This window comes from Peromyscus eremicus, chromosome 20, assembly GCF_949786415.1.
Source record: "Peromyscus eremicus chromosome 20, PerEre_H2_v1, whole genome shotgun sequence".
Taxonomy (NCBI): domain Eukaryota; kingdom Metazoa; phylum Chordata; class Mammalia; order Rodentia; family Cricetidae; genus Peromyscus; species Peromyscus eremicus.
This window is the reverse complement of record NC_081436.1, coordinates 26,899,755-26,927,659: the sequence shown is the minus strand read 5'-3', so window position 1 is coordinate 26,927,659 and position 27,905 is coordinate 26,899,755. Positions and strand designations below refer to the sequence as shown.

The following is a 27,905-nucleotide window of genomic DNA, read 5'->3' as shown; positions in this document are numbered from 1 at the left end:
CCCTAATAGCCTAGGAACAAGCCTAGCTGGTGTCCCATAAATGCCACCTGAAGTTGATGGGGTGAGGGACAACTCACGTTCTAACACTTCTACCACCTTCCCTCAGGGAAGCCGAGAGAGAATCGCCAGGTGCAGAAGAAGACAGGCCAGCCGGCCAAAGAGTCCTATTCTGAGGACCCCAAGGCCCCTGCAGGTGAGATCCTGGGTGTCCTACCTCTGCTGAGGGGTGGGCCGGCAGTAAGGGACTGCCTTGGGCCCAGACATGCATGGTATGGGTATCTATGTATGCACATGCGTGCATGCATGAATGTGCGAGAGCGTGTGTGCATTCGTATATCTATGTGTGTGTGCATATAATCTATGCAGTAGGCCAGAAGCACGCAAAGAAACCCCCTTCCTGTGCCTTTTTAGCCCGTGGCTCTCTGGTCGGCCTCCCAAAGTCAGCACGAGTCTCTTGCCCTGAGCACATCGCCCTCTGGCGGCAGTAAATTGATCCAGTCATGGGCCACGCTCGGGGAGTCCCACCGTGGAGTCTGGAGTCCTGTGCCTGCTTCCTATGGACAGGACCGGATCTGTCCGGCCTGCTCACCTCCTGGCTCTGGCCCTGGCTCTGCTCGGTGTTCCCAAGGTTCCCAACCTAACAATTAGGTTAAGGTCTCACCGCCAGCACCTCGACCCCATTTCAGATACCACCCAACTCCTCTTTGGGTGTCCTGAAGCCAGCACAGCCAGCCAAGTTCCTCTGAGCTCACCCCAGAGCCCCTCCATCCGCCAAGTTCCTCTGAGCTCACCCCAGAGCCCCTCCATCCACAACGCTCCCAGTGGCTGATGCCTGGACCCATCCCAGACGGCCTCGGTGTGCGATACTTTCCCTGCCCGGTTTCCAGGTCTCACTGATGATGATGCCTGCTTCCATTGGGTTGTTGCCCTGGCTTGCCCTTTGCCTCTCCCTCCCAAAGTTCTCAGAGCAGCCACAGGGTGTGTGTGCGACGCTGGGAGATACTGCAGCGGCGTTGCTGGTGAACAACCCTTTCACTTGTGAACCCCCTCCATTCCCATCCTCAGGTGCCAGGATAAGGAGACTGGGCCTTGTCCTGAGGACAGGATACGTGTGAGGTCTGTAGGTTGCTCTAGTGTAGTTTCATATGCCTGATGCATTGACCTGGGTTCTGTATAGCTCAGGGTCAAAGAGTCCTGAGACTCAAGCAAAGACAAATGTGTGGGGATGCAGTTCCCAGCACAGACTCAGACCACGGGGGAGGCCATATAGGAGGAATCAGCGTCCTCCAGAAGGACCAGTGGCATTTCTCATACTGCAGCACCCCCTGTGTTGCCCCTAATTTTTGCACAACCTGGAAGACCTTCAGTGCTTGGGCAGGCCAGACTCAGGAGCATTACTGCTGGGGTGCCAGGAATGCATGTGGGCTTTCTAGAAAGTACTTTCAGCTTGGCCAGGGAGTCAGCATTCATGTTCCTAAGAGGTGCTAATCTGGATTTTCTTGTGGTTTCTTTGTCTGGCTTTAGTATTAGGGGACTCGCTCTGGCTTTATAATTTCTTCTTCAGATTTATTTATTGAATGTATTTATATGTATGCCTGCCTACATTTATGTGCACCATGTGCATGCAGGTGGTTGCTGAGGCTCGAAGGCATTGGGTCTCCTGGAGCTGAAACTACAGTGGCTTTAAGGCACCCGATGTGTGAAGAACAGAGCTCTGGGGCCTCTGGAAGAGCAGTAATAGCTTTTCACCGTGGCTGCTTACCTTTTAAGAATGTACTTTTATTATTTAAAGTTATGCATATGTGGGGATAGTATGAGCATGTAAATGTGGTGCCCACAGAGTCCAGAGACATTGGACCCCTGAGACTGGAGTTATAGGTAGCTATGAACTCCTCCACATGGGTGCTAGGGACCAAACCCAGGTCCTCTGGAAGACTAGTAGGTGCTCTTAACTACTGAGCTACCTCTCCAGACCCTGCTGGGAGAGAGAATTCAATCTCTTTACCACCCATGAGTCTATCCTGACTTACACCCATTCCCTTATAGTAATTTTTATTTTTGCAGAATCAGTAGCACGATCCCCCTTTCATTTTTTTCCTATTAAAAAAAGGTTTTAGCCAGGAGGTGGTGGCGCATGCCTTTAATCCCAGCACTCGGGAGGCAGAGGCAGGCGGATCTCTGTGAGTTTGAGGCCAGCCTGGACTACAGAGTGAGTTCCAGGAAAGGCGCAAAGCTACACAGAGAAACTCTGTCTCAAAAAACCAAAAAAAAAAAAAAAGGTTTTTATTTTCAGTTATGTGTATGAATCATGAAGGTGCCGGTACAGAGGCCGGAAGAGAGTGATGGGTTCCCTGGAGCTGAAAGTACAGGCTATTGTGAGAGGCCTGATGTGGGTGCTGGGAACCGAACCCAGGTCTCCTGCAAGCAGCAAGTGCTTTTTAACTCCTCAGCCTTCTCTTCAGCCACTCCCACTTTCATTTTTAATCTTACTATTTATATCCTTTCTCCTTTTCTTTGTCTATATAGTTCAAGGTTTATTCATTTTTTTTTTTAAGACAGGATCTCACTACATAGCACTGGCTAACCTGGAACTCAGGCTGGCCTTGAACTCTCTAATCTGCTTGCCTCGCTTCCCAAGAAGGTGTGCACCACCACACACAGCGTGTTGATAGTTTTAAAACACCAACTTTTGGTCTCATTGAATTTTGTTGTTTCCATTTGCTTTCTGTCTAATCTTTATTTTCCTCCCCTCCGCTGTCTTTGAGTTTAGTTTAGTTTTCTCTTTCTTGTTCTTTAGGTCGCAAAGGTGGGCTGCTGGTTTGAGACCTGTCTTGTTTAATAACGTAATATTAAATGTCTAATTCCCTTCAGCGCTGCTTTTCTGACCTGGTAGGTTGTGGGGTGTTGTGTTTTCATATACTGCTAAGCATTTTCTAATCTCCCTTGTGATTTTTGTCTCTGATCCCTTGTTTAAGAAGCTCGATGGGCAGTGGTGGTGCTCATCTTTAATCCCAGGCGGATCTCTGAGTTCAAGGCCAGGCTGGCCTACAGAGTGAGTTCTAAAACAGCCAGGGCTACACAGAGAAACCCTGTCTGGAAAAACCAAACGGAGCAAACAAACAAAAGCCGTATCTTAACCTTCACATTCTGCGCATTTCCATTTTTATTCTGTTTCTGTCATCAGCCTCTACGTCATCCCAGGGGTCAGGGCAGGTGCCCCGGTCTCACGTCTGCCTCCGAGGACAAGTGGAGCCCAGTGGCAGGGCACATGTTCCACAAAGGAGTCATGGAGACTCATTCTGCGGCCTGCCCCACGTTCCAAGATGATGTCCCCTGTGCACTTGGGCATTGTGTGCATGTGGGTGTTGGGCAGTGCTGCATTGGGTCCCATGGCTCTCTTATGTTAAGAACTCTATTTCTCCTCCTACTTCTATCTGGTGTTCTGCTTGGGTTAGGGACACAGCAGCTCCCAGCTACCCTTGTAGGGATGTTTCTTCCTTGACTCTGAGACTTTTTCTGAACATTGGTGGGTCATCATTACATGCATGCATGCATACTTAGAACTGGCATGCGTTAAATCTTTTGATTATATAATGTTCTGTTTCATCCTCTTTTAAGCCTTTTTATATTTCTATTAACATATATTACTTATAGATAGTTATATAGTGACTACATGCTGACATTTTCATATTGATATGTAATGTATTTTGAGCATATCCACCCCCATTACTCTCTCTTGTCCCCCCTCACCTCCACTAATCCTCATCTTCTTTCCAACCACTCCCCCTTCTAGTTTCATATCGTGTGTGTGCATGAGTGTGTTTGCATGAGAGTGTGCGTGAATATGTGTGTGCATGAGTGTGTGCATGCGTGTGCGTGTGCGTGTGCGTGTGCGTGTGTGTGTGTGTGTGTGTGTGTGTGTGTGTGTGAGAGAGAGAGAGAGAGAGAGAGAGAGAGAGAGAGAGAGAGAGAGAGAGGGAGAGGGAGAGGGAGAGGGAGAGAGAGACCATTTCTCTAGGGTTGCTTATAGGAATGTGAGTGAGCGACTATTTACAGGAGCATGGGCACCTTACCAATGGCTATACCAATGAATAAAATGTCTCTCCTTTCTCCAGCAATAATGAACTGACCATAGGTCTTAGAGTGGGGCATTGAGTCCCCTCCCCACACTGCATGGCAGGATGTTGATGGACCCAATCTTGAGCAGGTCTTATGCAGATAATCACTACTGTGAGTTAAGATTATAATATCCTAGCTGGGCGGTGGTGGCGCACGCCTTTAATCCCAGCACTCAGGAGGCAGAGGCAGGTGGATCTCTGTGAGTTTGAGGCCAGCCTGGTCTACAGAGTGAGTTTCAGGACAGTCAAGGCTACATAGAGAAACCATGTCTTGAGAAACAAAACAAAACAAAACAAAACAAAACAAAAGATTCTAATATCCATGTCCTGCCTGGAAGATATCATCATATAGCAGTCCCCCCTTTTCACAGATGACGTTATTTCTTCCATCTCTTTTGCAATGCTCCCCAAGCCTTGCAGAGGATGATATAGATGTCCTGCTTATGGCTGAGCCTTCAATAGTCACTTAGCCTCAGCACTCTGACCAATTATGAGTCTCTGTAGTTACTGCTGCCCACTACAAAACAACAACAAAAACTTTTCTAACTGAAGCTGACAGCAGCACTCATCTATGCGTAAACATCATTACCTAGTCACATCACACCCGTTTACCAAAACAACAGCAGTGTCTTCTCCACCAGGGCTCATGACCTCACAGCCGTGGTGTTTGGCTAACTTCACAGTACTGGATGGGAGCTCCCTCCAGTGAGGCAGGCCTCAGATCCAACCAGAAAGCAGTTGGTTGCTCCACAACAGACCCGCCACTATTACATGAATGGACACATCTTGCCTGGACAGTCAGCCGGGCCACGGCATCCACAGCTGTGTTAGACTGTTGGTGACCTCCCACCCCAGCAGCCTGCACAGCACCTTCCAGCACCAAGAGGGCAAGCCATCAGGGAGGGAGCTTTCAGTTCAGCTCCAGCTTGATTTCTAGGTGTCCTGTGACCGCAATATATGGTATCTACAGCAACAGGTTTTTAGTGTTTTTATTACTTTCTTTTTTAAAATTTATTTATTATGTACACAGAAGAGGGTTGTGAGCCACCGTATGGGTGCTGGGAATTGAACTCAGGACCTCTGGACGAATAGTTGGTGCTCTTAACCTCTGAGCCATCTCTTCAGCCCTTACTTTCTTAATCTATTTGTATGTATACGGGTGCATACATGCCACAGACCACATGTGGAAGTTAGAGGACAATTTGTGGAAATTAATTCTCTCCTTCTATCATTTGGGCTCCAGGGATCAAACTCTGTTTTATCAGGCAAGCTCCTTTACCACTGGCCACATAAGGTTTTTTTTGGGATAGTGGTGGCGGGGGACAGGGTCTCTCTGTATAGCCCTGAGTGTTCTGGAGCTTACTCTGTAGACCAGGCTGGCCTTGAACTCAGAGATCTGCCTGCCTCTGCCTTCTGAGTGCTAGGATTAAAGGCATGCACCACCATTGGCTACATTGTCTTTGTATATATATATATTTTTTTCAAGACAGGATTTCTCTGTGTAGCCTTGGCTGTCCAGGAACTCACTCTGTAGACCAGGCTGGCCTTGAACTCACAGAGATTTGCCTGCCTCTGCCTCCAGAGTGCTGGGATTAAAGGCATGAGCCACCACCACCTGGCTATATCTTTTTAATTTAAAGTTTGTTTCATCTGCTAATAACATAGGCCCTCATGTTTTCTTATATTAAATATTTCTATTTATTTTATTTTATGTGTGTGTGTATGTGTGCATGTGTCTGTATGTGCGTGTGTGTGTGTGTGTGTGTGTGTGTGTGTGTGTATGTGTGTTTGTGTGTCTGTATGTGTGTTTGTGTGTGTGTGTGTGTGTGTGTATGTGTCCGTGTGTGTAGGCAAGCACATGTTTTCCACAGTGCATGTGTGGAGGTCAGGGAACAGCTTGGAGGAGTTGGTTCTCTCATTACACTATTTGGGTACTTTTGGATTCCGGGGGTTGAACTCAGGTCCTCATACTTGGTGGTAAGCTTGCACCCTTGCCCGCTGAGCCGTCTCACTGTCGGCCCCACCGCCACTTTCTTTGGGTTACTGGTTGTTGAAATACCCCTTCGCAGGGAGTGGAGGAAGCTCTGAGCAAGCCAAGTTCCGAATGGATGTGCGTTGTTGACCTGGGCACAGCCATGACAAGGACCACGGACTCAGACCCGTGGGAAACTGACAAAGCCTATCCCCATGTGGGTCAGGCTAGAGAATGGCAAAGCCTTCTTCCTGTGGTCTACATGTGTGTGTGTGTACGAAGGCACAGTTGGTCAGTGTGTGTGACACTAGCATCCACAGCTTCGTCGTCGTCGTCATTGTCGTCGTCGTCGTCCTGGTCTTTGCAGTCTGAGACTTAGCTAATCCCTCTTCCCTGTGCTGCGCACAAGCAACACAGTAAACACGCCGGTCGGGGTGCAGCAGCAGCAGGTGGAGCTCCATCAGAGCGCAGCTACTCCTCTGACCCCAGCTTTTCTGCACGTGTGTCTGCCCTTTCTTCCTGCCCTCACTGGCCCCAGCTAGGGTGCCAAGGAGAAGCTGCACAGGATGGCAGTATACTTTCAACTATCTGTGTATTTGGATCTAAAGTGAGTCTTTTGCTGATATGTATTTAGACCATGTGCTTTTATCTATTGAGAGAATCTCTCTTTTAAAATTTTTCTTCAGGAAGAGTTATTCTATGTAGCTCATATTGGCCCTTGAACTCATGACCTTCCTGCTTTGGTCACCTGAGTTTAGGAGATACAGGCATATGCCATCATGCTCAGCTCAATCCTTTATTTCTTATGTGTTTGCGTGTTTTGCCTGCAAGTATGCCTGTGCACCAGATGTGCAGTGTCCATAAAGTCCAGAAAACCAGAGTTTTGTGGGGCGTTGGTGGCGCACGCCTTTAATCTCAGCACTCGGGAGGCAGAGCCAGGCAGATCTCTGTGAGTTCGAGGCCAGCCTGGTCTACAGAGCGAGATCCAGGACAGGAACCAAAACTACACGAAGAAACCCTGTCTCGAAAAACCAAAAACAAACAAATAAACAAACAAACAACAACAACAACAACAAAACCCAGCGTTTCAGATGGTTGTGAGCTGCCATTACTGTCTGGTTGTCTGGGTGCTAGGGATTGAAGCTGAGTTCTCTAGAAGAGTAGCCAGTGCTGCTCCTGAGTTCGTTCTTTTGATTGGAGAATTTGGGGAGTTGGATAACCCCTCCCCACTACAGTGACTATATGTTCCCGCGCACTGAACTATACCCCAGCCCTCTATTTACAAAGTACACTTGACCCTTTAACATGAGTTTAAGTTATATGAATCCACTAATACACACATTTTCCAAGATTTTCTGCAATTTGCTGGACGTGGTGGCACACACCTGTAATACCAGCACTTGGAAGGCTGAGGCAGGAGGATCAAGAGTTTGAGGCTAGGCTACATAATGAGACTCTGTCACAAACAAAATAGATAGATAGATAGATAGATAGATAGATAGATAGATAGATAGATAGATAGGGGCAATTTGAAAAATCAGAAGAGCTGATATATAAACTTTTAGAAGGTGTTTTACTTTTCTGTTATCGTGATAAAATACCACACAACCGAGGGAACCTATAGAACAGTTTCGTTTGGATTTTGTTCCAAAGAGATAGAGTCCATCGTGGCAGGGAAGCATGGCAGCAAGGGGAAGAAGAAGATACGGTGGCAGGAACAGGAAGCTGAGGGCTTACCACATCTTCCACCACAGGTGTGAAGCAGAGAGAGCGAACTGGAAGCAGGCGAGGCTGTCTGATCTCAAGCTACTCCCGTGATGTAGTTCTTCCAGCGAGGCTGTACCACCTAAACCCCCCAAACAGCACCACCAACTGGGAGCCAGTGTTCAGATACATGAGTCTGTGGGAGAATCTTCTCATTCAAATGTATACTTGACTCCCATTGGCCCATGGCCAGATCATAATGCAAATTGTATTTAGCCTGATTTCAAAAGTCCCCATAGTCTTTCAAAATCTCGTAGTTTAAAAGTCCAAAATCAGAGCCAGGCACAAGCCTTTAATCCCAGCACCTGGGAGGCAGAGGCAGGCAGATCCCTGTGAATTGGAAGCCAGCCTGATCTACATAGTGAGCTCCAGGACAGCCAGAACTACACAGAAAGACAACATCAAAAAAAAAGTCCAAAGTCTCTTCTGAGACTCAAGGCAATCTCTTAATTGTAACTCCTGTAAAATATAAAAGCAAATTACATACTTCCATCATACAAGGGCATAGACTGTACATTTCCATTCTAAAAGGGATGGTGTGTATAAAGTGAGGGCATGACTGCTCTGAGGTATGGTTGAGGGGAAGGTTTTTATTGTAGCAGCATCAGGAATGTGTAGACTGCAGAGCAGGGAGAGAAAGTGTACACTCAACATGGCCTGCAGAGCGAACTGGGCAGTGAGAAGGGAGAGAGACCAGGAGAGCGAGAGAGGAAGAGAAGAGACGACCAAGAGAGAGGGGCAAGAGAGAGGGGGCCGAGAACACATAGCTGAAATGGCAGGGTTATATAGGAATGAGGAGCTGGGGGAAGGGAAGCCTATGAGCTGGAGCAGTTCTGTGGATGGTGGGGCGGAGTGAGAGGAACCAAGATGCCATCATAGACTCTGAGATGCTGAGAGAGCTGGAGGCCAGCACGTGCTTTAGTATCTTATAGGCTCCACAGTTAGCCATTTTTGGACTCGACGTTCCAGCCTTTTTTTGATGATAAAGTGCGAAGTAATCTCTTCTTTAACTGTTTCTAAGCTGAAATTAGAGAGTGATGGTGGCGGGGGGTGGGGGGGTGGGGGGAGCGGGGGGGGCAGGAAGGCTGGATGCTGGTCAATGCCTGGAGTGAGGAGATGGCCTGGGCCTGGCACGTTGCAGACAGTTCGGGAGCAGTTTCAGTCTGCAGTTGATTGGAAATCTGCCGGGACAGATCTAGACGAAGAACAGAGGGTAATTAAGGAGCTTAGGGGGAAAAGTCTTTACCCTGGGTATACACTTGAAATTTCCAGGCCTGCGGTCTTGGTAGTTGGGAGTGTGGAAGTAAGAGAGAGAGAGCGAGCTCCATCCTCAGGGTTAGGCAGTAGGCAGGAAAGCTTACTCATCTGTTGACTGACAGGAGTTATCTGGAGTCTGTTTGACCTGTGACACGTGGATCCAAGTTGTGACTTCCCGAAGCTCACATGAATTTTTTGAGTTTACGAAAAGGGATGAAAGCTTTAGATATATTAACATTAACACTGTACTCTATAGCGAAATCCCCATTGCAGTAAAAGCCGTTTACAGTGTCTTCAAACAGCTGGAGTAGGACTCACGCCTTTGAGCCGCAGCAAAAGCTTGGGGACCCAAAAGGATGGTTCTGGTTAAAATCATGAACACTCTTCCCTCTGTCAAGATGGCTGGGTGTATAGATTAGACAGGTATGTTTTCAGCATGATGAGAAGCACTTTTGTTTTGTTTTTCAAGACAAGGTTTCTCTGTGTAGTCCTGCCTGTAGACCCTCACTTTATAGACCAGGCTGACCTCAAACTCAGAGATCCACATGCCTCTGCCTCCTGGTATTAAAGTCATGTGTCACTATGCCTGACTCTAACTTATTATTTTTTTTTAAAGAGAAACTTTTTTTTTTTTTAATGAGCATCAGTGTGTAGGCAGTGTCCTGTCTGCCAGCTCCCGAATAACCGACAGGGAGACTTATTATTACTTATAAATGCTCAGCCAATAGCTCAGGCTTGTTACAACTAACGCTTGCATTTTACATTAACCCATATTTCTTATTTACATTCTGCCACGTGGTGGTACCTTATTTCAACACGGCACTATCATCTCCTGCTTCCTCTGCATCTGGCTGGTGACTCCAGACTCCTTCCTTCTTCCTCCCAGCATTCTCCTAGTCCGGCTCTCCTGCCCAATCTCTTCCTGCCCAGTTATTGGCCAGTTGGCTTCTTTATTAAACCAATCACAGTGACATATATTCATACAGTGTAAAGGAATATTCCACAGCATTAGTGTTTTGCCTGTATGTATGTATGTCTGTGTGAGGATTCTGGATCCCCTGGAACTGGAGTTTCAGACAGTTGTGAGCTGCCATGTGAGTGAGCCAGTGCTCTTAACCGCTGAGCCCCCTGGAGAAGCACTTTCATGGCTATACTTAGAGAACAACCAAAGGGAATTTAAAATTTTGAGCTTGTGACTATGATAACAGTGGTCAGTGCTTTACCAGAGCTAGATTAATAGCTTATCGGAACTCCATTGATTAATGTTAAAACTCTGAACCTCAAACTTTTTCTTTTTCCATCCAATCATTAATCGGGAGACAAAAGTGGTTGCTAACTGAGAGCGGGCATTGCAAAGCAAGCTCCTTTAAGTAAAGAATGGTAAAAAGTTACATTGAAACCTGTTTTGTGAGTTTGTCTCTTTCCCTATGAAGTCTGGCGTCAAAGTAAACTGTCTGCGAGTCTGATTTTCACATATGAAGAGAGCAGGGTGCTTGCTGCTGTCACACTGATGAAGCTACAGTTAGCCGTTAACATCATCAGAGACCCGAGAAGGAAATCAGAGCAGGAAATATGATCCAAATGATCTCTGTACCAGTTAAAATGACAGACTTAGCTGCCACCTGGGCGGTTACCCTAGGTTCCCTCATGGTAATCTCAATGGTTTCGTTGGGGACGGTTTGTCAGTCTTTGGCTGTCACATAGGACAGCACTAGCCTTTTAGCTGCCAGACTCAGAAGGTCTGAGAGATTTTCCTGTGGAGGAGGAACTCGGAAAAACTGACCTACCTGGGTGAAGCCTATCTGGGCAACCCAAAAGTGACTACCGTTTGGGCAGGGCCTTGGCCATAGGTGAGGCCCAGGGCAGTTCTTTTCCCAGTGGTTTGTATTAACACAACCCAGGTGGAATAGTCTGTGCCCCACGTCTTCTTTGGAGACCTTGGGGTTGCCGCCAGGTGCTGGCGTTTCTGTTTATCATGGGAAGCTTTTTGGGGGTGGTGGTGGATTTTTTGTTTTGTTTTGTTTTGTTTTTATTTAAGAAATTTTAAAATTCATTGTAGCGTACCTTTGTTAAACACTATAAATACCGTATTCAGTAGACCTCTGGGGGGTTTTAAGAGGGGTTTATACCTCATTTTAAACAAACCTTACTTGCTTTTGGTTACTTGCTTCAGGCTTAACCTTGAACTCACAGAGATCCACCTGGCTTTGCTTCCTGAGTGCTGAGATTAAAGGCGTGTGCCACCATTACCCAGCCAACCTTGAAAAGATATACAGGAGGCTAAATAAGCTTGTCCCTCTAAATGAATTACATTTATTCTTAGCATGACTATGTGCATGGTTCTGAGCACATTAAAGAATTTGATCATGAGCCAGGCGGTGGTGGCGCACGCCTTTAGTCCCAGCACTCGGAGGCAGAGCCAGGCAGATCTCTGTGAGTTCGAGGCCAGCTCTGGTCTACAGAGCGAGATCCAGAGGACAGGCTTTAATTATCTTTAACAGTTTACAACAGATTAGTTGCTTTTTTCTTTTGTTTTTTGGTTTGGTTTGGTTTTTCAAGACAGGGTTTCTCTGTGAAACAGCCCTGCCTGCCTCTGCCTGCTGAGCACTGGGATTAAAGGCGTGTGCTACTACTGCCCGGCTAGATTTTTTTTTTTTTTTAAGTTTTAAACTATACCTAATGAATTTACAAACTTGTGGTACACACCTTTAATCTCAGCACTTGGGAGGCCAGCCTGGTCTACAGAGTGAGTTCCAGGACAGCCAGGGTAACACAGAGAAACCCTGTGTAAACCACCCTCCAAACAAAACAAAATCAAACAAAAACCTCCAAACCTGAGATAAAGAGTTTACAATAGTCTCGAGAGATTTTTTTTTTGAGGCAAAGAGCAAAAAAATATCACAGAGATAAAAGATTTTTAAGAGTGGAAAGTAAATAGCCGAGTGGTGGTGGCGCACACCTTTAACCCCAGCACTCGGGAGGCAGAGCCAGGCAGATCTCTGTGACTTCGAGTCCAGCCTGGTCTACAGAGCGAGATCCAGGACAGGCTCCAAAGCTACACAGAGAAACCCTGTCTCAAAAACAAAAGGAGTGGAAAGTAAAAAAAAAAAAAACAAAAAAAAAACAGAGATAAGCGGCTTTGGGGATCATTTGTTTGGGCAGTGGCAGAAGTTGTTAGTCTGTGAGAATTTGGAAATTGAGTGTGCCATTTTGTAGCTGTTACTCAGAAAAATCGGTCCGAGAATTGATAAGTGGAATCTCAAGACATTAAAGAGCTTACAGCAGAGGAAACAGAGGCAAGCAAAGAGAAAGAGGCAGCGTACAGGATGGAGACAACCTTGCCAGCTGTGCATCAGACAGACGACCAGTCCTTTGTAACACACGAAGAGCTCAGGAAACTGAATATCAACAAACAACCCAGTCACAAAATGGGCTAAGGGACTGAACAGTGCATTCTTGTTTGTTTGTTTGTTTTGTTTTGTTTTGTTTTTGAGACAGGGTTTCTCTGTGTGGCTTTGGAGCCTGTCCTGAAAGTCACTCTGTAGACCAGGCTGGCCTCGAACTCACAGAGATATGCCTGTCTCTACCTCACTAGTGCTGGGATTAAATGCACGTGCCATCACCATCCAGGGGTGAACAGAGCATTCTTAAAAGAGGAAATACATCTACAACAGCCAGGGCTACGCAGAGAGACCCTGTCTGGAAAAACCAAACAAAACCAGCCAATAGATATTTTTTTTTAAAGTGTTTAACATCAGTAGCCATCAGGGAAATGAAACCTAAAACTCTTACATCCCATCTCAATTCAATCAAAATGGCTACCATCAAGAAAACAACTGATAGTAGGGAGGTGGTGGTGGTGGTGGTGGTGGTGGCGGCGGCGGCGGCGGCGGCGGCGGCGGCGGCGGCGGCGCACGCCTTTAATCCCAGGACTTGAGAGGCAGAGGCAGGCAGATCTCTATGAGTTCGAGGCCAGCCTGGTCTATAGAGCGAGTGCCAGGACAGCCAGGGCTACACAAAGAAACCCTGTATGGAAAAATAAACAAACAAGAAAACAAACATGCAACAAAGAAAGAGAATTACAGACCAGTCTCCCTCATGAACACTAATGTAAAAATACTCAACAAAACATTGGCCAACTGGATCCAAAAACACATCAAAAAAATTATCCACCATGACCAAGTAGGTTTCATCCCAGGGATGCAAGGATGGTTCAACATACGAAAATCTGTCAATGTAATACACCATATAAACAAACTGAAAGAAAAAAAAAAAACCACATGATCATCTCATTAGATGCTGAAAAAGCCTTTGACAAAATCCAACACCCCTTCATGATAAAGGTCTTGGAGGGATCAGGAATACAAGCAACATATCTAAACATAATAAAGGCAATTTACAGCAAGCCAACAGCCACCATCAAATTAAATGGAGAGAAACTCAAAGTGATACCACTAAAATCAGGAACAAGAAAAGGCTGCCCACTCTCCCCATATTTATTCAATATAGTACTTGAAATTCTAGCTAGAGCAATAAGACAACAAAAAGAGATCAAAGGGATATAAATTGGAAAGGAAAAAGTCAAACTTTCACTTTGCAGATGATATGATAGTATACGTAAGTGACCCCAAAAATTATACCAGGGAACTCCTACAGCTGATAAACTCCTTCAGTAAAGTGGCAGGATACAAGATCAACTCAAAAAAAAAATCAGTAGCCCTCCTATACACAAATGATAAAAGGTATGAGAAAGAAGTCAGAGAAACATCACCCTTTACAATAGCCACAAATAATATAAAATACCTTGGGATAACACTAACTAAACAAGTGAAGGACCTTTTTGATAAGAACTTTAAATCTCTAAAGAAAGAAATTGAAGAAGATATCAGAAAATGGAAAGATCTCCCATGCTCATGGATAGGTAGGATTAACATAGTAAAAATGGCAATCTTACCAAAAGCAATCTACAGATTCAATGCAATCCCCATCAAAATCCCAACACAATTCTTCACAGACTTGGAAGGAAAAGTACTCAACTTCATATGGAAAAACAAAAGACCCAGGATAGCTTAAAGAATCCTGTATAATAAAGCAACCTCTGGAGGCGTCACCATCCCTGACCTCAATTCTACTATAGAGCTATAGTAATAAAAACAGCTTGATACTGGTATAAAAACCGACATACAGACCAATAGAATCGAATTGAAGACCCTGACATTAATCCACACACATATGAACACCTGATTTTTGACAAAGAAGCCAAAACTATACAATGGAAAAAAGAAAGTATCTTCAACAAATGGTGCTGGCATAACTGGATGTCAATATGTAAAAGATTACAAATAGATCCATATCTGTCACCATGCACAAAACTCAAGTCCAAGTGCATCAAAGACCTCAACATAAATCCAGTTACACTAAACTTAATAGAAGAGAAAATAGGAAGTATCTTGAACGCATTGGCACCGGAGGTCACTTCCTAAATATAACACCAACAGCACAGACACTGAGCACAACAATTAATAAATGGGACCTCTTGAAACTGAGAAGCTTTTGCAGGGCAAAGGACACTGTCAATAAGACAAAAAGACAGCCTACAGAATGGGAAAAGATCTTCACCAACCCCACATCTGACAGAGGACTGATCGCCACAGTATATAAAGAACTCAAGAAACTAGACATCAAAATACTAAACAATCCAATTAAAAAATGGGCTAAAGAGCTAAACAGAGAATTCACAAAAGAAGAATCACAAATGGCTGAAAGACATTTAAAGAAATGCTCAACATCCTTAATCATCAGAGAAATGCAAATCAAAATGACTCTGAGATACCACCTTACACCTGTCAGAATGGCTATGATCAAAAACACTAATGACAGTCTATGTTGGAGAGGATGTGGAGCAAGGGGAACACTCCTCCACTGTTGGTGGGAATGCAAACTTGTACAACCACTGTGGAAATCAGTATGGCGGTTTCTCATAAAATTAGGAATTGATCTACCTCAAGACCCAGCCATACCACTCTTGGGCATATACCCAAGGAATGCTCAATCATACCACAAGGACACATGCTCAACTATGTTCATAGCAGCATTATTTGTAATAGACAGAACCTGGAAACAACCTAGATACCCGTCTACTGAAGAATGCATTAAGAAAATGTGGGGTGGCGGTGGCGGCGGCGGCGGCGGCGGCGGCGGCGGCGGCGGCGGCGGCGCACACCTTTAATCCCAGCACTCAGGAGGCAGAGGCAGGAGGATCACTGTGAGTTCGAGGCCAGCATGGGCTACAGAGCGAGTTCCAGGACAGGCTACAAAGCTACACATAGAAACCCTGTCTCGGGGGAAAAAAAAAAAAAAAAAAAAAGAAAGAAAATGTGGTACATATACACAATGGAGTACTACTTAGCAGAGAAAAACAATGACATCATCATGAAATTTGCAGGCAAATGGATGGAACTAGAAAAAAATCATCCTGAGTGAGGTAACCCAAACCCAGAAGGACAAACATGGTATGTACTTACTCATAAGTGGATTCTAGATATAGAGCAAAGAACATTCAGACTGCAACCCACAGACCAGGGAGGCTACATAGCAGAGGGGACCCTAGAATGACTGTGGCTTATAATAAGTTTTGGTTTTACTCAATTACTGGGCAAGCCCCAATGAAACATTTCACTATTAGGATAAGAATTTATACTGTATCAAGCTGATAATAGAAAAATAAATTACCCGGGCGGTGGTGGTGCATGCCTTTAATCCCAGCACTCGGGAGGCAGAACCAGGCGGATCTCTGTGAGTTCGAGGCCAGCCTGGGCTACCAAGTGAGTTCCAGGAAAGGCGCAAAGCTACACAGAGAAACCCTGTCTTGAAAAATTAAAAAAAAAAAAAAAAGAAAAGAAAAATAAATAAATAAATAAATAAATAAATAAATAAATAAATAAATTAAAAAAAAATGAAAAAAAATGTTAGGGAGGACGTTGAACAAAATGGAGCCCTTATTCATTGCTGGCAAGAGTCCTAACTAGTGCATCCACTAAACTGAAACTCAAAATAGAACACCCCCCCACCCCCTGTGTCCAGTCCTACCACTCCGGGGCCACAAGCCTGTGTCCTGTTGGTGGTTGCTTTTACTCTTTTCTCTTTTTGGCTCTAGAAACTAGACAGGGGCCCAGGAGAGGGGAAAAAGACACTTTAGGTTATGGGGAGGAGAGTAATAAAACACACGTGATATGAAAATGAAATGGGGACTACTGGGGTAAAAAACCCTTAAATGAGGAGGGGACAGGAAGAGGGAGTGGGGGGAGGATAAACCCAAACTGAGGTTGTACAAAAAAGCCACGAGGAAACCAGTAATCTAATTTACAACCAACACTTCCTTTTTTTTAAGCGTTTGAATGGAGGTCCCCGTGTGGTTAGATAAAGCTGTTTCCAGAAGCTATAGATTGTCAAAGGAAAATTTCAGTGCCAGGCATGGGCTACCACCCAAAGACTTGCAGGTCAGGGAGCCCCCGGGGCTCCCACAACAATACATTCAAATGCCACTGCTGTTGGCTGCCCACTGGGACAACATGGGAAGAACCTATTGCTGAAGACACCGAGAAATCAAGCTGGAGCTGATCTGGAACCTCCCTCCCTGTGGCCTTTCCACGCTGGAAGGTGCTGTGCAGGCTGCTGGGGGAGGGAGGTCACCAACAGTCTAACACAGCTGTGGACGCCGTGGCCCGACTGACTGCCCAGGCTAAATGTGCCCATTGGTGAAATAGTGGCGGATCTGCTGTGGAGCAACCAACTGCTTTCTGGTTGGATCTGAGGCCTGCCTCACTGGAGGGAGCCCCCATCCGGTACCGTGAGGCTAGCCAAACACCACGGCTGTGAGGTCATGGACCCTGGTGGGGAAGACACTGCTGTTGTTTTGGTAAATGGGTGTGATGTGACTAGGTGATTATGTTTATGCATAGATGAGTGCTGCTGTCAGCTTCAGTTAGTGTCTTAGTCATAGTTCTGTTGCTGTTAAGAGACATCATGACCAAGGCAATTCATATATATATATATATATGAATATATGTAATTTCATTGAGGGCTGGCTTACAGTTTCAGAGGGTTAGTCCATTATCATCACTGTGGGAAGCACAGCAACATGCAGGGCAGACATGGTGCTGGAGAAGTAATAGTACATCCTAGTTATTTATTTATTTATTTATTTATTTATTTATTTATTTATTTATTTATTTATTATGTATACAGCATATATGACTGCAGGCCAGAAGAGGGCACCGGATCTCATTACAGATGGTTGTGAGTCACCATGTGGTTGCTGGGAATTGAACTCAGGTCCTCTGGAAGAGCAGTCAGTGCTCTTAACCTCTGAGCCATCTCTCCAGTCCAGTACATCCTGATTTACAGGCCAAGAGAGACACTGGGCCCGGCATGGGCTTTTAAAACCTCAAAGCCCACCCTCAGTGACACACTTCCTCCAACAGGACCACACACATGTTCCAAAAAGGCCACACCTCCTAATCCTTCTAATCCTTTCAAACAGTTCCACTTTGTGGTGACTGATTGTCCAAATATAGGAGCCTATTGGCCCATTCTTGTTCAAACCACCACAGTTAGAAAAGTTCTTTTCGTCGTTTTTGTAGTGGGCAGCAGTAACTGCAGAGACTCGTTGAATGTGCAGGCCATAAGCATCTATGTTGGCCTCTGCAAGGCTCCGGGCACATCATAGAAGAGAGGGCAGAAAGAGCATCAGAGCCATGAGACAGGCAGAGTGTTGTGGAATGCTGTGTCGTTGTCCTATGCTGTTTCTGTACGTGTGCATTTTACCTGTAACTCGCATAGAATCTGATAGTGGCGTTACTGTTTTGTGCACATTTAGTCACACGTGTCTTTTTATTGGCTTCATCCTTTCATGAAGCTACGAGTCTAATTTGTCACGGCTCCCATCCGTCTGAAGCATGCCTTTTGTATCCAGAAGCATACACGTGCTACTGCTGTTTATTTTGCTCTTTAATAAATGTATGGATTCTTTGAGTATGTTCCCCTCCCCCCTCAGTTTTGGCCGTTTGCTCTAACTCTGTGGTTTTGGGTGCTTGCTTACTTTTGTATTCACCATTCTTGAGATTCAAAATGCATTTCAATGCCATGACTTGATGTCTTTTGTTAGGTTTCAAAACTCTTCCATGCAAGATTGTAAAACATCGGTAGGTAGCGAACTTCTGCCCTCCGGAGTTCTCCCACTGTGCTGTAAGCTTGTATTTAAGACCTCCTCCCTCCTTCAATAAACAGCATTCGGCATTAAAAATAAATAAATAAATAAAACAAACTCTTCCAACCAAACAAAACACCTTTAATCCTAGCATTCAGGAGGCAGAGGTGGTCAGATCTCTGTGAGTCTGAGGCCAGCCTGGTCTACCAATCGAGTTCCTGGACAGCCAGGGCTACACAGAGAAACCCTGTCTCATAAAACTGTCTTCCCACATCAATAGTCTATGTGTTATTCCAGTTATACCCTCATTAGCCATTGTCTTTTGTCCCTGTCTTTTCCCTAATATTTCAGTTATATTCTATTCTAGATTACTAATTCTAACTTTAGCTCTTTGTATTATGCTGTTACACTTAACACTTGACTGAGTTCTTAATTTGTTTTGTTTTGAGACGGGATCTCATTATGTCCCTCTGTCTGGATTGGAACTCACTATGTAGACCAGGCTGGTCTTGAACTCAGAGATCCACTTGCCTAGGTCTGTTCTCCAAATGCTGGGATTAAAGGCATACACGACCACCACCACCACACTGGGCCCCAGCTGAGTTCTTTTGTGGTTATTTTCAAGATATTCTCTTGGCGTAACCCAGGCTGTTCTGGAACTCACAGAAACACACCTATTTCTGTCTCTTAAGTGATGGGGTTAAAGGCTTGTGCCACCATGCCTAGTCCCCCGATGAGCTCTGAGCTCTGAGCTTTGTTTGTTTACACTCTAGAGTTTATAACTGGGTCCAGTTCTCTTATAAAAGTTTCAGTCTTCCCTTTTAATTCCTCAAACATCTTTGTGGTTTTGTTTTTTTTTTTTGGGGGGGGGGTTTCCGTCTGAGTTTCTCTGTTTAGTCCTTGCTGTCCTGGAACTCACTCTGTACACCAGGCTGGTCTCGAACTCAGTGATCTGTCTGCCTCCGCCTCCCGAGTGCTAGGACTAAAAGCATGTGCCACCAGTGCCCGGCTATCATTTTGTTTTCAATCATGTCTTCTTTCTCCAGTTGCCTATTTTGGAGGCCCTTTGCATTCCCAATGAAACATTTGGAGGAATCTTAAATGTCTTAGTCACTTGTCTTATTGCTGTGACCTATCTCAAAACAAAACAAAAACAACAAAAAAATCGGGGTGGTGGTGGTGGCAGAGGTGGCACACACCTTTAATCCCAGCACTAGGGAGGCAGAGGCAGGAGGATCTCTGTGAGTTTGAGGCCAGCCTGGGCTACAAAGTGAGTTCCAAGATAGCCAGGGCTACAAGGAGAAACCCTGTCTCGAAAATAAATAAATAAATAAATAAATAAATAAATAAATAAATAAATAAATAAATGAAATAAAATAGGGCCCGGGTATAGCTCGGTGGTAGGGGGTTTGCTTACCATACTCACCAAAGGCTGAATCAAAAGATTCCTTTCTGGGGACCAGGAGATGGTGCATTCAGCAAACGGCTTGCAGCACAGACATTGAACCTGAGTTCAGTCCCCAAAACCCATGTAGTTCCAGCCCTGGAGAGTCAGAGACAGGAGGGTCCCTGGGATGGCTGGCCAGTCAGCCATGCACACCTGCACACACACGAACACACAAGATGAATTTCTGGGTTTTCTTTTTGTTTGGGGGAATGGTTGAGAGGGGGCTCTCACCGTGGCCCAGGTTAGTCTCCAACCCCTTGGATCAAGTGACCTTCCTGTGTGTGCCGTTGGCTCCATTTTTGGACTTTTTGATTCTCTAACCATGGTCTCTTCCTTCTACAGTCTGCCTGCGTCCTGGAGGTCCTAGGCAAAAAGTAATCCGATGACTTTGTGCCGTGCTGTTTCTCTGGTTTCTGCTCTATGCTGTTCCTCGACTGGGCCACCCACCTGGGACCCCCTCTCTCTGCAGAGCCGTACTACATTGTCCAGTCTTCTTGCTCCCGAATCTCTTTGTGTCTGTCCATCTGTCTTGTTTTCTGTTTCTTTCCTTACGCCCACTGACTCATCTTTCACTTATCCTGGCGGTCTACCCAGCCTGTCTTGGAGTCCCTGTTAGACAAGATTTTCATCTATCCTTGGTGCATAAGCAACTTCTGGACACCTCGCTTGTTTGCTTCTAACTCTTCAGCTTTCTGCTAACTGCTGCTGATCTCACTGCTGCCCCCCACCCACCTAGAAACACACACACACACACACACACACACACACACACACACACAGAGGAAGGGACACAGAGGGACCCAGTGAGGTGCAGTAGTCCCCATGACTTTACTCACCAATGACAGGAAGAACTGCATGGTGTCTTCCCCATCCCCTGCTCCTGGAAGCCACTGTGCCAGGCCAGCAGCAGGTAGACTTCTGCAAAATGGCCTGAATGTGTGGCTATATAGGCCCACGTTCTGGACTCACAGCCTCTTCTGAGTGTCCTGGGCTGTGGGCTGAGACCACTTGAGAACCTCCCCTTTGGGGGCTGTTTATGGCTTAGCTGCAACCACCAGGCTTCGAGGATGCGTTGAGCCTCTGGCTCTGGTGGGTGAGCCCCGAGGACCAGTGTCAGTTTTGATGTTCTTTCCTGGAGGCTTCCTACAACTTCTCCCAGACAGTATCTTTCCAGCTGCAGATTGCTTGCGATTTTCAGGCCCCAGGGGATATGGACTTCCTGTTCAAGCCTGGCGGGCTCTCCTTCCCTGCCTGGTTCTACTGAGGGAGCATTATTCTGACTCAGCTGTTTAGGAATTTTTATCACTGTTGAGACACTGTCTACCACATAGCCCTGGCCAGTTTCAAACTCCTGGACTCCATAGGTCCTCCTGAGTGTTGGGAGACAGACATGGTCCCTGCATCCAGCCTTCATGCTTTCTGAGAACCATTCAGGTCCTCTATATGGCCCCAGAAGCTGCATGGGTGGTGGCTAGGAAGGAGGACTGGGGTCCAAAATCTCTGCTCTCCTCACTCCAGCCCCAACCGCTGAGGACAAAGCCGCCATTATCATCCAGTGTGCCTTCCGGCAACATCTGGCACGAAAGGATCTGGCTTACCGTCAGAAGGAGCGCCAGGAGTACCTGGATGAAATGGAGAAGCTGCAGAGAGAGGTGAGCAGGGCCCAGCCACAAGACCCTGGGTGCCAGGACCCGAGGAAGAGGGAAGGTCTGGACAGAGTGTGAAGGGGAGCCGTGACCTTTGGGTTTTAGACGGGGACCTCAAGGTTGTGGGCATGATGTCCGGATTGCCCAGTGACCGTGAGTTGCGGACACTGCGGCAGCGTTCTGGGCGTTGGGGACAGTGACCACGGGTCATGCATGTCTTGCAGGCCTACCTGGCCATGGTGCGCCGGGAGCAGGAGGAGGCGCGGCGGCAGCGCGAGCAGGAGGAGGCGGCGGAGCGCGCGCGAAGGGAGGAGCTGCAGCGCCGCCGCCGCCTGCTGGAGGCCGCCTTCGAAGGGGACCTGGGCGAGATCCGCGCGGTGCTTAAGGAGGTCCGTGCGGCGGCGGCAGCGTGGGCGGGAAGGGGGCGGGCGCCAGGGTGACACTGCCCTGCGCCCAGGTGGATCAGCTGCTGACGCGCGAAGGCGTGGGCCACGACGAGGCGGGCAAGGCTCGGCGGCTGCAGAGGCGCGTGGCCACTGTGGAGTGCGAGGACAGCCACGGGAACACGCCTCTATCCGAGGCGGCGGCGGGCGGGCAGCCCATGGCCATCCAGCTGCTGGCGGAGCTGGGTGCCAACCCCAACAGCAAGGTGGGCGCGGTGCGCGCGGCGGCGGCGTGGCCCGGTCCCGGCACGCGCTCAGGGAGCCCTTTCCGCAGGGCGCCTTCGGCCGCACGCCGCTCTACCGGGCTGCCTTTGGGGGCCACCTGGAAGCCGTGGAGGTGCTTCTGAAGCTCGGAGCAGACCCCCGGGTGTACGCGGATGACGGGAGCACTCCGGAGCAGGTGTGGCCCTGGCACGCACATCCCTATTCCAAAGGTTTCTGGTGTGGTGGTGCACATCTGTAATCCCAGGACTGGGCAAGTAAGTGGATGGAGAGGAGTTCCAGGCCAGAAGCCTGGCAGAGAGACCCTGTCTCATAAGAAAACAAAAAAATGTCGACAGGATACAGGGATCCCTAGGTTCTGCATCTGGTTCCACCCCACCCGCCGCCGGTTTCTGAACATTGGTTGTTTCTCTAGGGGACACCTTCTGTGCAGTTCATTCTGGTAGCTCCATCAGCAGCTCTGGCTGCTGTGGTAGATTAGGAAACAGTCCTCTGGCCTCAGAGGTTGGCCAGGTATCCCAGGTGCTTAGGCAACTGGGGATGCACCGACCAGTTGGCTCTTCCCTGTTTCTTCCTGCTCAGTCAGTGGAACTGCTACCAGCTGGAGGGAGTGCTGTGGTGCCCATGCTGAGCACTGGGAACATGTGGGTCCCGGTTGGTCGGAGGTCGCTGCTGAGGCTCACTCAGCTGTGGGGCAACTCAGAGAAGCCAGGCCAGGAAGTGCCTCTACCTTCTGTTTGTTTGTTTACACACACAGACATGCACAGACAGACACACACACACACACACACACACACACACACACACACACAGGACCCACTTCATATCCCAGGTTGGCCAGAAACAATCCTGATCCTTCTGCCTTAGACTCTACAGTTGTGGGGTCCCAGGTGTTGGGTACCACCCCTGACCTTACCTTTATTTCCTTTAGGTCACCTGAATTTAAAGCTAGTTACCCCATATCTCACCCCTAAAGCTGAGGGTGCTGCCAGAAATGGCAGGATGGGTGTCAGGCCTTTGGGCAAACACTTGCTTCTGCTCCCCTTGAAGGGACATCAGGTTCTTTGCCTAGCCTGGGACGCCCAGCCTCAGGTGCCGCTTCCGGCTTTGCTTCCTGTGGACACTTCTCCGGGTTCTAGCCTAAGCTCCTGGGCTAGCAGGTGAAGTCTACAGGTGAACGGCACAGCAGGAGTCTGGGAGCTCAGAGAGTGCCCAAGAGCCAGTGCCTGGAGGGCACAGAGGGTCAGAGGACTGTCGGGCAGCCACAGGGCTGGTAATTGGGGAGGTATCCTAAATCTTAGCTGTCAAGAAGGACACCCATCTCAACCCAAGGTACCAGAGGCAGCCCACAGGCCAAGAAAGGAGTTCTGATCTGAGACTCATACCTGACACAAAATCAACACAGCAGATCTGAGATTTCAGCATCAACAGTGAACCACTAAGCTTTTAGACACAGGGAGTATCTCTGGGCCCTAGGGCATGCAGAAGCATTCTTAGATACCACACCAAGAAAACAGCAGGAAAAGCTGGGCTTCACCAAGATGAAGAGCATACTAATCTGGCAGAGGAGACACCGAGATCACAGAGGTGTTTTCCCAGGGCGAGGCTTATCCATTGCACTCCAGATGTGCTGACCCCTGCGATTTCCCCACATATGGGAAACTCGATGGATGGCATAATTAGTGGTAGTGGGGGACTGCATTCGCACACTTCTCTGAAGGGGAAAAAAAGAAAGAAGAAAGAAAAGAAAGAAAGGAAAGTTTTCCTTCACAAGACCCTGACAAGAAGTAATGGCCAGCTATGGGGAGAAACCGGTCACTAATCATATATTTGACCAAGGACACTCCCCTGGGGCATATAAGCAAATCCCATCTCAACAGCAAATAAACGTTGTCCTGCCATGACAGACAGGGAGAAGTGTGTCCTGTGTCAGCACACACTGTGACAGCTGAAGTGACGGAAGGGGTGAACTGGTGCTGGCAAGCTGTAGACAAACTGGAGTCTCATGCCTTGCTGCACACACGGACTAGGGCTCTTCCTCTGCAGACTTTGAAGATCTAAACACACTGTGTCCCTCAGCGGCCATGTTCCTGGGCACTCAGCCCAGTGGACTGAAGCTATGTTCACATAATAATGTCCACTGAAGCTTGCATGGTAAGAGCCCCAAACTGGACACAGTCCGGATACAGATATCCTTTCATGGTGAAAGCTGGCACACCCACAGCTTAGACCGCCTTTCAGCCAGGAGGATGGAGGCAGTGATTGGCAGCAACTCGCATAACCCTCCAGGGGAACTATGAGAAAAAGCCCCTCCCACAGCACTAAGTCCACGATTCCATCTCAAAGTGGCAAAATGATAAGAATTCAACTTGTTCTTATGTTCGCTGGACTCGGGCATCAGTTAACTGCAGTAACTTGCCACATGCCATGTGTTATGTCTTCCTTTCAATTAGCTCAGTCTTTATCCTGACACTTCATTAACTTATTAAACCACTGATGTGCTCATGGGACACCCATCAACGCACCACGCCACTCTCTTGTGCCCTTTTGGTTTCCACTGCGTGTAGCTCTTCCACCCACAGGCCACCACCCCCCCACCCCCCCAACCCCCCAATCTGTAAGCTGTTTCCACACACCAGACGGTAACAGCCCAGCTCTGCAGGACTACAGATAACCATCAAGCTCCTTGGCAAAAATCTTGGCACATAGTTCTCTATTCTTTTAGATAAGCGCCCATGGATATAGTCTACTCCATAGTATAAAACTGTAAGGAAATGTGAGAAGTGGAGCAGGGTAAGGGGCTGTGTCACTAGGGTGGACAGGCGGACAGTGGCAATTTTAAGAAAGCAGGAGGGATCTAGAGGCAAGGACATGGGTGCTATGGTGTCCAAGGATGGAGCTGACCAAGGAAGACACTGGACAAAAGGTGTCAGTGGTATACCATCTATAGGTGGTGGGCCATGCCATCTGATGTCACTCAACACCAAGGAGCTCAGATCTGTGAAGGGCAGTGCTGGCAATGAAAGGCCCAGGCAGCCCTTGGCGGTGTCTTGACTGAGGCTTGCAGCAACTGGGTGTTGATCTGTAGGCTATGAAGAGCAAGCAGTCCCCGAATTTCTAAAACTAAACTTGAGCTCCCTGTAAAGCAGCTGAATCTGAAAGATTATGCGTTTGTCTCTGTCCGGCTTTGAGCTAAGATGGGGCCAACAGACAGGGCCTGACTCTAAGGCACCAGCGTGAGGGGCTGGACAGACGTACCTCGTGTGGGTCAGCCACGTCCCCACCCTTCCAGAGGCTCACAGCCCTCTGTGTAGACCCTTCTCCATCTCTCCTCCAGTGTCTGTGGATGATGGCCGAGTCTGCCAGGCCTCATCATCCCTCTTCTTCCTTCTTCCTGTGACCTCATGAGCATCACCTCTGCTTTTCACAGCCAGGCAAGGCAGAGACTGTTGAGATTACACCTGTAAACCGTCACACCCAGGTCTCTGTGGCTCTTAGAGGTTGTGTCCTAGAAGGGCAGATCTTCAGGCGGACAGCTGGTGTTGGCAACTCCAGACAACGGTGTCTGTGCCTGTAGTGTGGGCAGCCTAGAGGCCTTGGTGGCCTGGCATGAGTAGTAGATGGAGGCCAGCTTGGTTGGTGCGCAGATGGAGAGGGGCAAAAGTGGCCCTGGGAGCTCTGCCACTGGAGCTGGGTCTGCTTGGATGTTGACAGTTTGCCCAGGGGACCTGTGGTCTTGGCTTGTGCTCTCTCAGTTCCCAGCCACGGCACCCTAGCCTTTCCAAATCCTCTAAAAAAGGAAGCGCCTCCTTCCTAGCTTGGCAGACCACTCAGACACACATGGCTCTAAGCACCGAATGCCTTGTCCTCAGGTGGCCTCGCTGGTGACAGTGGCCAGCGTGCTGCAGTCCTGGGACCTGAGCCTCACAGAAGCCATGCTCCAGAACATGGAGGCTGAGAAGGAGCGCAGGGCTCAGGAGGCCCAGAAGCACAAGGAGGCTGAGGCCAAGCGGTGCGCCAAAGGGGGGGGGGGCGCAGAGGGGGATGATGGCAACAACATGGCCGACTTTGACCAGGCGGCTTCTTCCCACCACAGCATCAACCTCAAGGTGGAGCAGCTGGCTAAGGAGCAGCAGAGGTGTCACAAGGAGGTAAGCTGTGACCTAGGCCTCCCTCCAGGAAGAAAACCGGGTGGGCGGGGGTGGGGTGGGGGGGAGCTGAGAGCTGAAGGGTCAGGTGGGGGTGAGTTGCTGCAAGCCTTGTCTGCCCACAGCTACAACAGGCCTACTGTGAGCTCAATCGGAGGATCACGGAGCACGATAAGTGTGAGAGGAAGGGCATGGGCAAGACGGAGCTCACCCTGCAGGTGGGGCTCCCGCTGCCACTGTGCTTTCTAGATCTCCCCATGCCCCACACCGGTCTGGGGGCTCCCCTTCCAAACCTAAGGTGTCACTTGGTAGCAGTGGCCTCCTTGGGGGGCATGGGTGGAGCCAGGAGGTCCTGGCAGGTACTGACCTCTTGTATCTGGGCAGCCAACCCCACCCCCACCCTCCCACAAAGTAGGTGGTGACGCTGAGGGGTCGGGGAGAACAATGGTCGGCGTGGCCCCTTTTCTAGGCCATCAAGGATGCAGAAGCCCAAGTGGACAGGCTGCGGGAGGAGGCACAAAAGGCTGAGGAGACACTGGCCATGGCCAGGCTGGAGCTGCGGGAGCAGATCCAGGAGGGTGGGCATGGCTGTGGTGGGGCAGCTGGGGGACCTGGAGAGGAGACACCAGGGAGGGTGGGCATGGCTGTGGTGGGGTAGCTGGGGGACCTGGAGAGGTGACACCAGGGAGGGTGGGCATGGCTGTGGTGGGGCAGCTGGGGGACCTGGAGAGGTGACGCCAGGGAGGGTGGGCATGGCTGTGGTGGGGCAGCTGGCGGAGCTGGAGAGGAGACGCCAGGGAAGGGATTTAGCACTTCCCATGTTCCTCAGACTGACACCTCCACAGATGAGACAGAAGCACCTGGGCTGAAGTGCAAGGTCACGGAGCTTCACGACGTGCTGATGAAGGATGTAGGTGACCGAATCCGAGCTGATGGACGGTCAGTATCCAGGCTGGGTGTGGGTACAAGTCAGAGGTGCCCACAGACGGCAGTGACCAGGTGGCTGCCTTCAGGTGGCCTCTCGTCATCGACCCTTCTGGCCAGGCAGCCACTTTTCTGAGGTATCAGGACACCAACTACGTGGACACTGTAAACCCGGAGCACCTGAGACCCGAGACGATCCGGCTGGCTCTGCTTGGGGCAATCAGGTATGGCAGGCAGGGCCCAGGACGGCCCCCCCCCCCCACACACACACCCCGCCTTTACCTGCCTCCTCACCAGACACGCCTACAGGTACGGGAAGCCACTGGTGTTCGACCTGCGGGAAATGGACCTGTTCCCAGTCGTGCAGCAGCAGCTGGAGGCGGTGCAGCCTGGCCTGGCGCAGGCGCTGTTGAGTCGAGGGCTGCTGGCACAGGAGGGTTATCTGTCCCTGCTGCGGCCCACGGATGGACCCGAGTATGACCCCTCCCAGTTCCAAGAGGCACGCCTGGACCACTTCCGCCTCTTCTTCGTCACCCGAGTTCAGTGGCCACCAGCTGACCAGCTGCAGACCCTGCTCCCAGTGCGCGTGCAGCTGTCCAGTGGAGGACTCTAGTCGTACCCCAATAAAGCACGTGCCCCAGGCATTTATGTGAGCAGTCCACATCCCCAGTCTGGACCCAAGCAGGAGGACAGTGGCTTTGGAATCCCATTAGGGGAACAGGTGCCAGGGTAAGGGAGAAGGGCGTGGGAAGGAGA

At 48.6% G+C, this 27,905-nt stretch overlaps 1 protein-coding gene and 1 non-coding gene across 2 annotated transcripts; both read left to right on the top strand.

Annotated features, from left to right (window-relative positions):
- Nucleotides 1-84: 84 nt before the first annotated feature.
- Nucleotides 85-27,797, top strand: Iqank1 (IQ motif and ankyrin repeat containing 1; the record flags this gene model as incomplete). The annotated part of the gene is made up of 12 exons (XM_059248023.1): nucleotides 85-193; nucleotides 21,285-21,418; nucleotides 21,637-21,801; nucleotides 21,870-22,061; nucleotides 22,130-22,255; nucleotides 25,950-26,089; nucleotides 26,174-26,228; nucleotides 26,351-26,443; nucleotides 26,695-26,803; nucleotides 27,071-27,164; nucleotides 27,239-27,373; nucleotides 27,459-27,797. Coding segments are annotated over 12 exons (1,656 nt in total), but the record flags the coding sequence as incomplete, so codon positions are not given.
- LOC131897257 (U1 spliceosomal RNA) lies at nucleotides 23,628-23,794 on the top strand. Its single transcript, XR_009375618.1, has one exon. It is a non-coding gene; the product is annotated as a U1 spliceosomal RNA (small nuclear RNA).
- Nucleotides 27,798-27,905: the final 108 nt, after the last annotated feature.